Source organism: Aquarana catesbeiana, linkage group LG07 (assembly GCF_042186555.1).
Source record: "Aquarana catesbeiana isolate 2022-GZ linkage group LG07, ASM4218655v1, whole genome shotgun sequence".
NCBI lineage: Eukaryota > Metazoa > Chordata > Amphibia > Anura > Ranidae > Aquarana > Aquarana catesbeiana.
In genome coordinates, this window is record NC_133330.1 from 336352614 (window position 1) to 336366954 (window position 14341).

Genomic DNA, 14341 nt, shown 5'->3' on the forward strand with positions numbered 1-14341 from the left:
GTTTCACATACACTTTATGTTAGTTACTCCTTTTTTTGCGGAATCCCCAAAAAATCATGCCAAATGAAGGAATGAAGGGATACATGAATGTGTTTCTCTGTTTTTCAGCATGCAGAGAGGGGAACTTTGGCCGAAACTGTCAGGAGACATGTAAGAGGGATCAGGGCTGCAAGGGACTCACCTTCTGCCTTCCAGACCCATATGGATGTTCCTGTGGCAGCGGATGGACTGGCGACCATTGCCAAAAAGGTACAGGAGCCATCATGATCCCTATTTTGTTCCATATAAGATTTTGATCAAGGAAAATGGTCAATTTTGTATAGTCCATGTGTGTAGACAAAGAATCCATCTATAATGAAGCCTATGGAAGTTTGAAAAGCCTAAAACAAACATAGTGAAATAGTAAATCTGGATTTAACTCCAGCTGTATGACCCAAAGCTTGTGGACACCTGACCTACACGCCTTCCTATATAGCCAAAAGTATAGAGTTCAGAGTGTCTCCAGTCCTGCACAGAACCCTGACCTCAACCCTACTGAACACCTTTAGGGAGAATTGGAACTCAGATGGTGAGTCTGGTCGTCTTATCCAACATCAGTACCAGATCTCACAAATGGACACAAATTCCCACAGACACCCTCCAAAATCTCATGGAAAGCCTTCCCAGAAGAGTGGAGGACATCACAGTCACAAAGGAGGAGCAACCCCAAAATAACGGACCTGGATTGGGAATGAGATATCCAACAAGCTCGTATAAGTGTGATAGTCAAGCTAACTTTTGGCCATATGGTGTACCTAAAAAATAAAAAAGGTCCACTTTTAGCTTCTACAAGTCAGATTTTGATGCTGCTTTAATTTAGTGGTGTTTCTAAGGAATGAATTAAACACATATAAGATTAAAATTTTGTCCAGACTGTCCTGTTTCATACAATGTTGTTTGACTGTCATTTACATACAGAGTGCCCTGTAGGAACATATGGAGCGAACTGTGCCCTGAAATGCGAGTGCGAAAGTGGAGGCTCCTGTAATAGGTTTAGTGGCTGTGTCTGCGCCAACGGCTATCATGGACAGCACTGTGAAAAGTCAGGTAAAACTTCTAGTGACTGTGTGAAGATACATGTGTTATGTCCCCAAGTGTCAGTGTGTCATTGTTCTGGACACCCAAATGTCATTGTGTAATTGTTTTCGGATCCCCAAATTTTAATATGTCAGTTTTTTGGGACCACCAAGTGCGACTGTGTCATTGTTCTGGACCCCCAAGAGTCAGCGTGTCCTTGTTCTGGGATTCCAAGTGTCAGTATGTCTTTGTTCTAGAACCCCATTTGTCAGTGTGTCATTGTTCTGGGACGCCCAAATGTCAGTATGTCTTTGTTCTAGACCCCCAAGTGTCAGTGTGTCATTGTTCTGGGACCCCCAAATGTCAGTATGTCTTTGTTCTAGACCCCCAAGGGTCAGTGTGTCATTGTTATAGGACCCCCAAATGTCAGTATGTCTTTGTTCTAGACCCTCCAGGTGTCAGAGTGTCATTGTTCTGGGAACCCCATGTGTCAGTATGTCATCATTCTGGACCCCAAATGTGTCAGTGTGTCATTGTTCTGGGAACCCCATGTTTCAGTGTGTCATTGTTCTAGGATTCCCAAGTGTCAGTATGTCTTTGTTGTAGATCCCCCATTGTCAGTGTGTCATTGTTCTGGAACCCCCAAGTGTTAGTATGTATTTTTTCTAGACCCCAAGAGTCAGTGCGTCATTGTTCTGCAATACCCAAGTGTCAGTATGTCTTTGTTCTTGTCCCCCAAGTGTCAGTATGTCTTTGTTCTAGACCCCAAGTGTCAGTGTGTCATTGTTCTGGGACCCTCAAGTGTCAGTGTGTCATTGTTCTGGGATCCCCAAGTGTCAGTATGTCTTTGTTCTAGACCCCTAGGTGTCAGTGTATCATTGTATAAAAGTAATACATACTGTATGTATACTGCAAAGATATGCATGAACATGTGCAAATATAAAAATAAATCTCAGTGAGAAAAAAATGCGTCCAAGAACTCAACATTAATTAAATAAAGCCCACCAGAAGTGTAAAAAAAAGCAAAAAAGCAAGAAAAAAATCTCCACATTCTAATACAAAAGACACTGAAGTGATTAAGAAAAGGAAGTCAGTGATAACATTCCAACTCCTGAGCGTTGCGCCCCATCCAAGAGAAAAATGTACTCCAGCTCCTTACCAGATGAAATTGACTCCTGTATCAACAGATGGTCAAACAGTGCTCAAAGGGTTAAGGTCTTTCCTAAACCAGTTTGTCTCCTTCTCCAAGCCAGTAAGGGATATGGAGCCACAATTTCTCAGAAGTAAGACATAAGAAGCAATCTCATAGTGTGAAATCCCTGGTATAGTTATTTTTATTAATAGATAACGAATGTACACTCACAATGTGAAAGTAGCTGACAGACTTCACAGGCATGTAGCGTTGTATGGCATTCCTGTGGGCGAAACAGATAGGACCCCAGCCGTCAATCAATTCTCGTGCGTGATGATATCACCTCGTAGGCTCCACCCTATACGTTTCATCACAGGTTACGTGGTTTGAAGTTCACCAAACCCTGCTTGACCCGAACCCAGGGGAGCTCGGCTCATCACTAATGGCAAACATTGTACAATAGTGCTGTATTTACTCCAGAGACAAGACTAAAATTCTACCACTTTAAAAAACTGTGGTTCGGCCACTTCTGGTCACCAATCTTTAGGAAGGATGTGCTGGAAATGGAGAGAGTCCAGAGATGGGCAACAAAGCTAAAAAGGGGACTGAAGGACCTTGGTTATGAGGAACGACTACAAACATTAAACCTATTCTCTCTGGAGAAGAGAAGCTTGAGAGGAGATATCATAGTGGTATACAAATACCTCAACGGTGATCCCAGCATAGGAAGAAAACTATTTAGCTTCAGGGAGCTTAAGAAGACATGTGGCCACTCCATGAAATTAGAAGAGAAGCCGTTTAACCTTAAACTGCGTAGGTTTTTTTTTTTTTTGCTGTTAGAGTGGTAGGGCTGTGAACCACCTTCCACAATCAGTGGTGTCAGCGGGAAGTATCAATAGTTTCAAAAAACTCTTAGATGGGCATCTTAGGGAGTGCAATATACAGGAGTATGGGAAATGATATTGACTTAAAAAACAAATATATTAAAGTAATAAGGGCAGATGTAGTCAACAGAAAGCACCACATCCCATGTTTCAAAATAAATGAAGGGGCAAAAGTTTTGCCGGGGGAAGGGTATTAAAAATACCCTAGGGACTTTTAAGGTGCTGTTTAAGTAAACAATGTACTCAATAGTCAATAGATCTGTACAATCAATCTTTTTTTTTTAAATATCTATACTTTTATTAGAACCATCATGAATTAAAAACCAATGTCTCAAACACATGAGATATCATCATAATAATATCATACAAAGGTGGTAGATCCACAAAACAGTACATTAAGGATACAGCAACATAGAGCTACTTAATGGTTTCGTGACAGATTGCCGTTCGACATGTTTCGCTCTCATACAAGCTTCTTCAGGAGTTTTATGGCAAAAAATTTTTGGTGTAGAAGACTCTAAACAGTAAAAAAATATATAACAGTGATTACATACATCATCATGAGAGTGGATAGTGGCATATTGATTAACAATATATGATATCAACCAACTGATATTAAAGTTTAAGAGTTACAACAAGATTGTACAGAAATAATCGTATTAATTTATTATTAAAAAAGAAAACAAATTGAAAAAAGAAGAAGAATAGTTTTTGCTTAATATATCTTACCAGGCTGTAGTGCACCAACAGTATATAAAGCTTGAGATAACTGATAAACTGCTACTGACTCTCCAAAAATGGGGTCTCTCATACGTGGGGGTCAACCCTCTTGATGTGACCACAGGGGAATGTAAAGTTTTAAAAGAGTCCTTAAATGGTGCAAACAAAATTTTGCAATTAGTTTTAAGTGTAGATGCAAAATGCATAGTATTTAGTCCCTGAATATATGGATTGATTACCTTCAATAGAACCAATGTTTATAAGGGCTTGTAAATAAGACAGCCTCCCAAGGAAAGTCGACAATAATAGCCAGAGTAAATCATTAAATAATGAAGTCAAACAGTAATGGAGACTTTAATTTGTTGTGCAAAGAAGGAGAGATCCCTTCTCGGCACCAATCCCTAAAGGAAAGAAAAAGTAATTAAAAACGGCTTAATAAAAGCAGTTATTGTCAAAAGCTGACAATGCTGCAGGTGTAACACTTACTTGTAAGGCAAATGGTTCGGCGTACTGGGCTTGAAAACAGTCCGTGCCCACCTTACAAAGAGGCGCCGGTAGCAGAGCAGTGTGCGGTACTGAGTACCGCCTTTATATAACCCCCATCCCGGCGGCGTCTGACCTCACCGCCGGGATGCGGACGCTTGATTGAGAACGCCTGCGCTCCGGCATCACGGGGGAACGTGGTGACGTCATCTCGACGTCAGCGACGTTGCTAGAGTCTAATGCGCAGGCGCATAAGCCTGATAAGCTATGGAGCAAGGAAGCGCCCTTAACACCATCTTAAAGAAGGGCAAACAGATGGCAAAACAAACGCTGTCCACAATGGGACATCTAAATGCATTAGTACATGTGTGTTCTCTAGGAAGCGTAAATAAAGGGCTATATACAGGCTCCATGTAAGTGATTATATAATATGAAGAAATCCCCCATTTGTCAGAACTAGGGCTTACTTCTCTAGGGCTCCCATCTGGCGAGCGATTGGTTATACACTACCCAGAGAAATGGGTGCCCCGGGCGTCCATATGGTCTAAAAGGACAGGAGTAACCCAGCAAGAGAGACCAAGGTAGTAGCCAATTCGAATAAGATAGAACATAAGTATGTGCAATATAAAGGTTGCAAAAGACAGCCTGCAAGATAAATAGCAGCACCCCAGTAGGAATTCATTACATTTGTATCAAAAATTATGTGATTATATATATTTTGTACATCTTTGTACATATTTTTTTTTTTTTCTTCTCATCTTTTCCTTTCTTTTTAGTTATTGGATTTATTATTGATTTACATGTCTAGATCAGTTGATATTTTGTGCTGATGTACAAAATATATATAATCACATAATTATTGATACAAATGTAATGAATTCCTACTGGGGTGCTGCTATTTATCTTGCAGGCTGTCTTTTGCAACCTTTATATTGCACATACTTATGTTCTATCTTATTCGAATTGGCTACTACCTTGGTCTCTCTTGCTGGGTTACTCCTGTCTTTTTAGACCATATGGACGCCCGGGGCACCCATTTCTCTGGGTAGTGTATAACCAATCGCTCGCCAAATGGGAGCCCTAGAGAAGTAAGCCCTAGTTCTGACAAATGGGGGATTTTTTCATATTATATAATCGTTTACATGGAGCCTGTATATAGCCCTTTATTTACGCTTCCTAGAGAACACACATGTACTAATGCATTTAGATGTCCCATTGTGGACAGCGTTTGTTTTGCCATCTGTTTGCCCTTCTTTAAGATGGTGTTAAGGGCGCTTCCTTGCTCCATAGCTTATCAGGCTTATGCGCCTGCGCATTAGACTCTAGCAACGTCGCTGACGTCAAGATGACGTCACCACGTTCCCCCGTGATGCCGGAACGCAGGCGTTCTCAATCAAGCGTCCGCATCCCGGCGGTGAGGTCAGACGCCGTCGGGATAGGGGTTATATAAAGGCGGTACTCAGTACCGCACACTGCTCTGCTACCGGCGCCTCTTTGTAAGGTGGGCACGGACTGTTTTCAAGCCCAGTACACCGAACCATTTGCCTTACAAGTTTACTTACTTACTTTAGGGATTGGTGCCGAGAAGGGATCTCTCCTTCTTTGCACAACAAATTAAAGTCTCCATTACTGTTTGACTTCATTATTTAATGATTTACTCTGGCTATTATTGTCCACTTTCCTTGGGAGGCTGTCTTATTTACAAGCCCTTATAAACATTGGTTCTATTGAAGGTAATCAATCCATATATTCAGGGACTAAATACTATGCATTTTGCATCTACACTTAAAACTAATTGCAAAATTTTGTTTGCACCATTTAAGGACTCTTTTAAAACTTTACATTCCCCTGTGGTCACATCAAGAGGGTTGACCCCCACGTATGAGAGACCCCATTTTTGGAGAGTCAGTAGCAGTTTATCAGTTATCTCAAGCTTTATATACTGTTGGTGCACTACAGCCTGGTAAGATATATTAAGCAAAAACTATTCTTCTTTTTTCAATTTGTTTTCTTTTTTAATAATAAATTAATACGATTATTTCTGTACAATCTTGTTGTAACTCTTAAACTTAATATCAGTTGGTTGATATCATATATTGTCAATCAATATGCCACTATCCACTCTCATGATGATGTATGTATTCACTGTTATATATTTTTTTTACTGTTTAGAGTCTTCTACACCAAAAATTTTTTTGCCATAAAACTCCTGAAGAAGCTCGTATGAGAGCGAAACATGTCGAGCGGCAATCTGTCACGAAACCATTAAGTAGCTCTGTGTTGCTGTATCTTTAATGTACTGTTTTGTGGATCTACCACCTTTGTATGATATTATTATGTTGATATCTCATGCGTTTGAGACATTGGTTTTTAATTCATGATGGTTCTAATAAAAGTATAGATATTTTTTAAAAAAAGATTGATTGTACAGATCTATTGACTATTGAGTACATTGTTTACTTAAACAGCACCTTAAAAGTCCCTAGGGTATTTTTAATACCCTTCCCCCGGCAAAACTTTTGCCCCTTCATTTATTTTAAAAAACAAATACACACACCCACAGTTTGAACTGGATGGACTGGTGTCTATATTCAACCTTACCAACGATGTAACTATGTAATTATTAATAAAAACTACAATATATTTTGATATTTTAACATTAAAGTTATTTTGTTTTGTCTCCTTGGCTACAGATCATCATCCTCAAATCGTCAATCTTCCATCTCAGGTGGAGTTCAACCTGGATTCCCCAGCAGTGCTGACATGTGCCGCATCTGGGAACCCCCAGCCTGTGCTGGGGAGTATAGTATTGCGGAGACCCGATGGTTCAGTCATCATGGTAAGCCGCGGGTCAGGTATAATTTTATGACGTTAATTCAAGCCGGTTGTTTCCAGCTAAAGCCCATCTTTCCCCTCTCCCTCTCACACAGGCCAGCAATGCTCTCCTCGATGCAGAACGGAGCACTTGTACTTTCACTGTGCCAGCCATGACTCTGAACGACCATGGATTATGGGAGTGCCGTGTGTCTACTAGCGGTGGGCAGGACAATCTTAAATTTCGTGTTCTGGTCAAAGGTGAGGCAATTCAATCTTCCTGTAGTGAGGTGACATCAAAAGGCTGACATTAAAATAAATTGCTTGGGAAAATTGTATACATAGCACTGAAACCCTGAGATTTCTCTAAAAATTAATTTTGTATTATTGTTATCATTATCCAATAGTATGGCAGTGGTGTAGAGAAACAAAATATTTGGCTAGCAGCTTCTGGGCACTAAAAGGTTTCCCCATTTGGGTTGTAATAGAGATGAGTGAAACTAGAATTGAAGTACATCAAGATATTCCAATCCAAATACACACAAGTTTATTCCATTGACAGGCTGGTTATAAAGCCAACATATTTCAGAGGCTGTAACTTCTTCATCAGGGTATTAAAATTCTGTGGGTTTGCACATCATCCATCAGCAGCCTATTTAAGCAGCTTAAAAAAATTGAACATTGTATTATCATATGTTACTTACTATTGTTTTTTTGATAATTCCACCATGTTATGGTTAGGGGTCAGGCTCAGAGACCAGTAGAGAGTAGGAAGAGTACACGGGCAGGTCACCCTGGTGAATGACGCAGGCTTATCTGAGGCTCGGAGTCTAATCTCTAACTGGTATTCACCAGAGCTCCTGATGGTGGAGATGGGTTTTGCTGCATGTTAGTACCAGGTCCCAGTCCTCAGGATCGCCCCACCAGGAAGTGAGCAAGCCGAGGTCCAGTAGTAGATATAGCAGGTAGAGATCAAGCAGAGGTGTAGTCAGTAAACAAGTTGAAGGTTGGTAAAGAGTGATTGTAGGCGGGGAATGGGATCAAGCAGAAGCACAGTTGAGGAACAAGCCGAACATCAGCAACAAGTGGTAGTGAAGATACGGACACCAGCAGAAGAGACAAGCGTGAGATATTGGCTGGAGAGAGCACAATAATCTAGCCAACAGGAAGTGCAAAGCCATGGCTTTTAGGAAGTTCATGGGAGGAGCAAGGGGTTCAAGGTGCAAGAGAAACAAGTGGCAAGGTAAGGTTGTTTTAAGATGGGGTCTTTACAGTTTGCTGTCCTTCAGAATTTATGAGGGCCAGACTGTGGCCAGTGGGAGTAGAAAATGCCTCAGCATCAGTGACCATCAAGGCTTGGTAGTGAGTAAAAAAATTACAAAGCGCCTGTGGTCAGGCACAGATTTCTTATTATTATGGGGTCACATGATTAAAGCGTGTCTAAAGTCCAATCTTTTTTCTTTAGTTTTGATTATTTAATCTGTGCCCCCCTTGGAAAGATATACCCTCTCTATTTGTCCTGGTGGCCATTGTCTCCCGGACTGAAAGTGAGGAGAAATTCAACATTTTGAGTTGACAGCAGATTATGAGATAAGAGGAAACCTTGCAGTATAGGAGACATCTGTTCCAGGGTCCAACTGTCAAAGTGGGTATGTCCCTTCCCTTTGGAGAGATTTACTTCTACTTCCCGTTGTTTCTAGAAAATAAGAAGTGTAGTGAAATCTCTCCTCAGGGACATAGATGGAAAAAAATTCTCACTGGGGTTTTAAACCTTATCTTATGTATCCAAAATTTAAACAAAAAGTTTTGTCTTTAGATAAACTTTTTCAGGACACCTAATACATGCACCAAGCCACTGCACATAGCCTATAAAATATTGCATTGTGTATATTTATTATATTGACAGTTTTTTATTTTGTCTGCAGTGCCGCCGACCCCCTTGGAACCACCACGTCTACTGGGGAGAGGTAGCAGAGCACTCATCCTGGAGCCAATTTATAATTTTTCTGGAGATGGGCCCATATCATCCATCAAGCTCCTATATCAACTGAACGGCATGAAATCTGACTGGTCCAGCATAATAGGTGAAATAATACTGTACATTTCACACCAAGTTTACTAGTACAAAGTTGTTGCTAGGAGACATTGAGGGCCACCATAATAGATCGTGTAGACTGATGACTGTCACATGAAGGCTGAGGGCCTAAACCCTCAGTCTGCAGGTGACAATGTAGCCTGAAGATGGCAGCGTGCCTCTGTTTAATACTGCAATTGTTAGATACAGTTACAGTATTAAAAAATACATACTTTTTCTTGTAGTTGTCAGCCTGTAATAAAAAACTAAGGAGGTTTTTTTTTTTTTATTAAGACGGCCAACCAAAAAAAAAAGCCTTTTGCGTCTTTTAAAAAAATTATAAAAATGATTTATATATGCAAAATAGTCATAGACTATTTTCGAATTTAACAGATAAATGCTGCCACTGTTAAATGTGGCACATCTGAGCATTACTGATCTCTGATCACAAAATGGTCAATATGTTTGGATATTTTTAAAGCTGCTTGCAATTGCCTGCAAATTATGCATGTAATCGAAATTTGGATGAATTTTTCGTTATTCGGATATTCGGATGTATCTGAATTTCCAAATTACAACAATAAGGAATTCAAACAAATCCAAAATCCAAGTTTGAAAACAAGAATAGAGTAAAATAGGAATAGAATAGAGTAGCAAATAAAAGAATAGAATAGAGTAAAACAGAACAGAATGGAAAATAAAAGCATAAATAGAATAGAGTAGAGAACAGAACAAATGTTTATATGTTGCACATGTCTACTGCAAATTGTTACTTATGACCACATTTTCCACCAACCTTGTATCTAGATAATTAATGTGTTCTATCTACTAACATCCTAATATTGCTATCTCTGTTTACAGTGGAGCAAAAGGACAGCATCACCCTTCCAAACCTAAAGCCAGTCACTGCTTACCAGGTGCGCTATCAGCTTAGTCGGCCAGGCCCAGGTGGTGAAGGACCCCTGGGACCAATTGCTGTTCTGGAAACAGACTGCATAGGTATGTATTTTGTTTTGTTTTTTTTTTAAATCAAATTATTTGATTGGTGTGGTGAGGCAGTGAGAAATTTCTTTTATGAGCTTTGAAGAAACAGAGGAATTAGGGGTTGAAGGAACAACCGACCTGATTCCTGGAGGGACCCTAGGGAGTTATTGGGGAGAGGTATTAAATCATTAAATGCAATCCCATACTTTTCCACTGTAATCCCCAGCCAATCATTGAAATTGAATTTATAGTACAGATACAGTAGTTGCTTCTATGAACCTATGTGTAGGCTTACAATAAGCAAAGATAGGCTGGTAGATGTTTTGGTTTATGTTTTTTTTAACATAAGAGGATTAACGTAAAGTGTATATCTCTTTTGCTTTTAATAATTTTCTGCTAGTCCTCTTACTTGTATTTTTTTTTCTCTTTTCTATTTCTATTTTTATCTACTTTGTTGTACAATTATACATGAATTTTCCTCTGAGAGAAGAAATAAGGCTTTAGCGTGTAGACCAGGAGTCTCCAAACTTTCTAAACTAAGGGCCAGATTACTGTCTTTCAGACTTGAGGGGGTCAGACAGTGGTCAGTAGAAGTAGAAAATGCCCCAGTGTCAGTGGGAGCAAACAATCAATGCCTCCGGATTGGTGGTCAGTGGGAGTAAGAAAATTACATAGCATTTGCAGCCAGTAGGAGGAGTAATAGTGCCTCATCATTGGTATCAGTAAGGGGAATAGTGCTCCATCATTGGTATTAGTGGGAGGAATAGTGCCCCAACATTGGTATTAGTGGGAGGAATAGTGCCCCATCATTGGTATTAGTGGGAGGAATAGTGTCCCATCATTGGTATTAGTGGGAGGAATAGTGCCCCATCATTGGTATTAGTGGGAGGAATAGTGCCCCATCATTGGTATTAGTGGGAGGAATAGTGCCCCATCATTGGTATCAGTGGGAGGAATAGTGCCCCAACATTGGTATTAGTGGGAGGAATAGTGCCCCATCATTGGTATTAGTGGCAGGAATAGTGTCCCATCATTGGTATTAGTGGGAGGAATAGTGTCCCATCATTGGTATTAGTGGGAGGAATAGTGCCCCATCATTGGTATTAGTGGAAGGAATAGTGTCCCATCATTGGTATTAGTGGGAGGAATAGTGCCCCATCATTGGTATTAGTGGGAGGAATAGTGTCCCATCATTGGTATTAGTGGGAGGAATAGTGCCCCATCATTGGTATTAGTGGGAGGAATAGTGTCCCATCATTGGTATTAGTGGGAGGAATAGTGCCCCATCATTGGTATTAGTGGGAGGAATAGTGTCCCTTCATTGGTATTAGTGGGAGGAATAGTGCCCCATCAGTGGTATTAGTGGGAGGAATAATGCCTAATTGTCTATATCATACCAGTGGGAAGAATACTGGTTCTCCACTGTCTGACAGCACCTAAAGGGCCCTATCCTTTGACTCTTGGTTGGAGGTCAGTTGCGACCACAACTACCATCAGAGTTGCTTTTAATGTTTCCCTATATTCTAGCCCTGATGAAGGGGGAGGCCCTTCCCCCAACACACTTTGGCTTTACTCACTAAATGTGAACTGTATATTTCAATAAACTTGCTAAACAATAACCTCAAGTGTGACAACCGTGTATACCAAGTGCACCTCCACACCTATCCAAATGACCACATACTGGGTCCTTGTGAGTTCTTCTATTCAAAAGAGCGCCACAAGATTTTAACAGCTCAGAAACGGTTTACTAGTTTCAAAGTTCGAAAGTAAAGTGCTGACATATTTCGGGAGGGAATGGCCCTTTCATCAGGGTTAAGGGTACAATAAATACAATAAAAAATGTTTTTTAAATATTGTATATACTTTGGTAGGATAGAAAACTAACACATATATATAAGGTATAATTTATCAAACTGATACCTTAAAAAATATATAGATTATATAGGTCTTAAGCAGTGGTCTCCAAAGTGCTTCCTGCAGGCCAAATGAGTCCCTTCACTTGCCTTTTTCTGGCTCACGGTGTAAATAGTGTGTCTCTACACCTATCCAAGTTTACCTTGCGGGGGCCCCTTGAAACCCCCTTGAAGGAGAACAGAGATACTAGTCCCTACACTGTTATCCACACACACATTGGATTCCCAGTATATGGTCTTGGAATGCTAAAGAGCTAGTATAGATAAAAGACTCCTACACCCAACTGAGATTGTCTACGACAGTTGGCCAGTGTTCCACTTCCTCAACCCTCTATCAAGTTCATTTTAAAAGCTGATCCAGGTTGCTCATTCATATTTATTTATTTTATTTATTCCACAAGAACCTACTGTGAAACCGGAAATAAAAGGTTACTCCAAGGAAGACCGGCATACGATATACATTAATTGGCAGCTGCCTTCATACAGTATTGTTGGGAATGGTTTCCTGGTCAGGGTTTATCAATCTCCAAACCAGCTTATTCGAGAAGTGAATGTGACGTCCATGGATATTTTGTCTGAAAAGATCTACGGCCTCAGCTCCAACATAGAGTACATCTTCAGAGTCTTAATTTACCACTGTACCCGCCTGGGGCCTCCTTCTGATCCCTACTACGTTACTCTCAATAGCAAGGGTGAGTCCATCCCATAACCTCCACGTACTAGTAAATGACAGACCTGCATGAATGAATTATAAAATGCTGTTCGCAATTTTGGACAGACAGATTATCGGCTGTTATCTCCCCACTAGTTGATCCTGATCAAATGGGTTTCATTCCTAACAGACAAATAACAGAAAATATACGACTGACCACAAATATCATTCAAGACTCCAACACAAATTCCAAATCCACACTACTACTCAGTCTCGACATACATAAAGCGTTTGACAGCGTTTTCCTGGTCATATCTTGACACTCTACTCCCCAAATATGGCATCAACAATGAATTCTTACATGGTTTTAAGGCTCTCTATCACAACCCACAAACACGTATCAAACTCCCAGGCAACAACTCAGACTTTTTCCCCCTGACCAAAGGTACCAGACAGGGTTGCCCCCTCTCCCCTCTACTTTTCGCCCTCACGATAGAACCCCTTGCCTGCACGATTAGAAATAACATAGACATTAAAGGATACTCCAAGGGATCCAAGGAATACAAACTAAGTCTCTACGCAGATGACGTGCTTCTGTTTATAACCGACCCTCTTATCTCCCTACCCAACCTAACTAAAACCCTTGCCATCTTCCACGACCTGACAGGCCTGAGTGTAAATCTATCTAAATGCTCAGCTTTACCAATCAACATTCCTCCAGCCTTAATAGCTTCATTTAAGGACAAATTCTCATTTAATTGGAATATGGATTCATTTAGATATCTAGGCATTCAAATTATATCTTCCTATAAAACGTTTTACCAAGCAAACTATCCTCCTTTATTTAATAGTATTAAAAATTTACTTAAACTTTGGTCATCATACCAGATTTCATTCTCGGGTAGAATAGTGGCTGTAAAAATGATGATACTACCCAAGCTTTTATTTTTTTTCAGAGCCCTTCCTCTTATTCTACATAAAAAAAACATTAGATTCCTTACAGAGAGAGATCAACAAATTCATATGGCTAAACAAGAAACCCAGATTTAGCTATTCCCTTATGTTTAGACCCCAAGGAAAAGGAGGCCTCAGCATTCCTAATCTTTGGCTTTATTATCTATCGGCCAGATTTACCCAATTAGCCCAATGGTATGCCCCCTCACTTCAAATCCCTTGGCTCCGGTTCGAAGTAGAATCCGTCCTACCCTACAATCTACAAGGACTTCTCTGGTCCGAGACTATCCCACCACAAAAAATTAGACCCCTAAATCTCATCGTCACTCACACCCTTCAACTATGGAACAGACAAGTCTCTAAATTCAAATTATCCTCTGACATTCCCCCCTTGGCCTCCTTTCTAGGTGACCCTCGTTCCCCCCACATGATAACTGGCTTATTTATGACACTGTGCATTATTTAATCTGACCAACCATAACCCTTTTTTATTTCCTGTACAACATTTACTGTTAAAGATATTTGTATGTATACCTGTACCATCATTGTAATTGTTTTATACCTTGACCTTTTACATAATAAAAATCGTTTGTAAACAAAAAAAAAAAATGCTGTTCACTAAATTTTTTAAGTGCTAGTTATTTTACACTTTGGGATATATGTAACAAATTCTAA

General features: G+C 40.1%; 1 protein-coding gene across 3 annotated transcripts in view; it reads left to right on the plus strand.

Annotated features, from left to right (window-relative positions):
* Positions 1–14341, plus strand: part of TIE1 (tyrosine kinase with immunoglobulin like and EGF like domains 1) — a 64016-nt gene that overhangs the window by 23587 nt on the left and 26088 nt on the right. For all 3 annotated transcript variants that reach the window (XM_073593908.1, XM_073593907.1, XM_073593910.1), the window contains exons 6-12: positions 109–249; positions 958–1086; positions 6969–7114; positions 7206–7350; positions 9015–9173; positions 10025–10162; positions 12462–12752. In XM_073593908.1, coding sequence (XP_073450009.1) covers positions 109–249; positions 958–1086; positions 6969–7114; positions 7206–7350; positions 9015–9173; positions 10025–10162; positions 12462–12752 — 1149 coding nt within the window. The remainder of the gene's footprint in view (positions 1–108; positions 250–957; positions 1087–6968; positions 7115–7205; positions 7351–9014; positions 9174–10024; positions 10163–12461; positions 12753–14341) is intronic.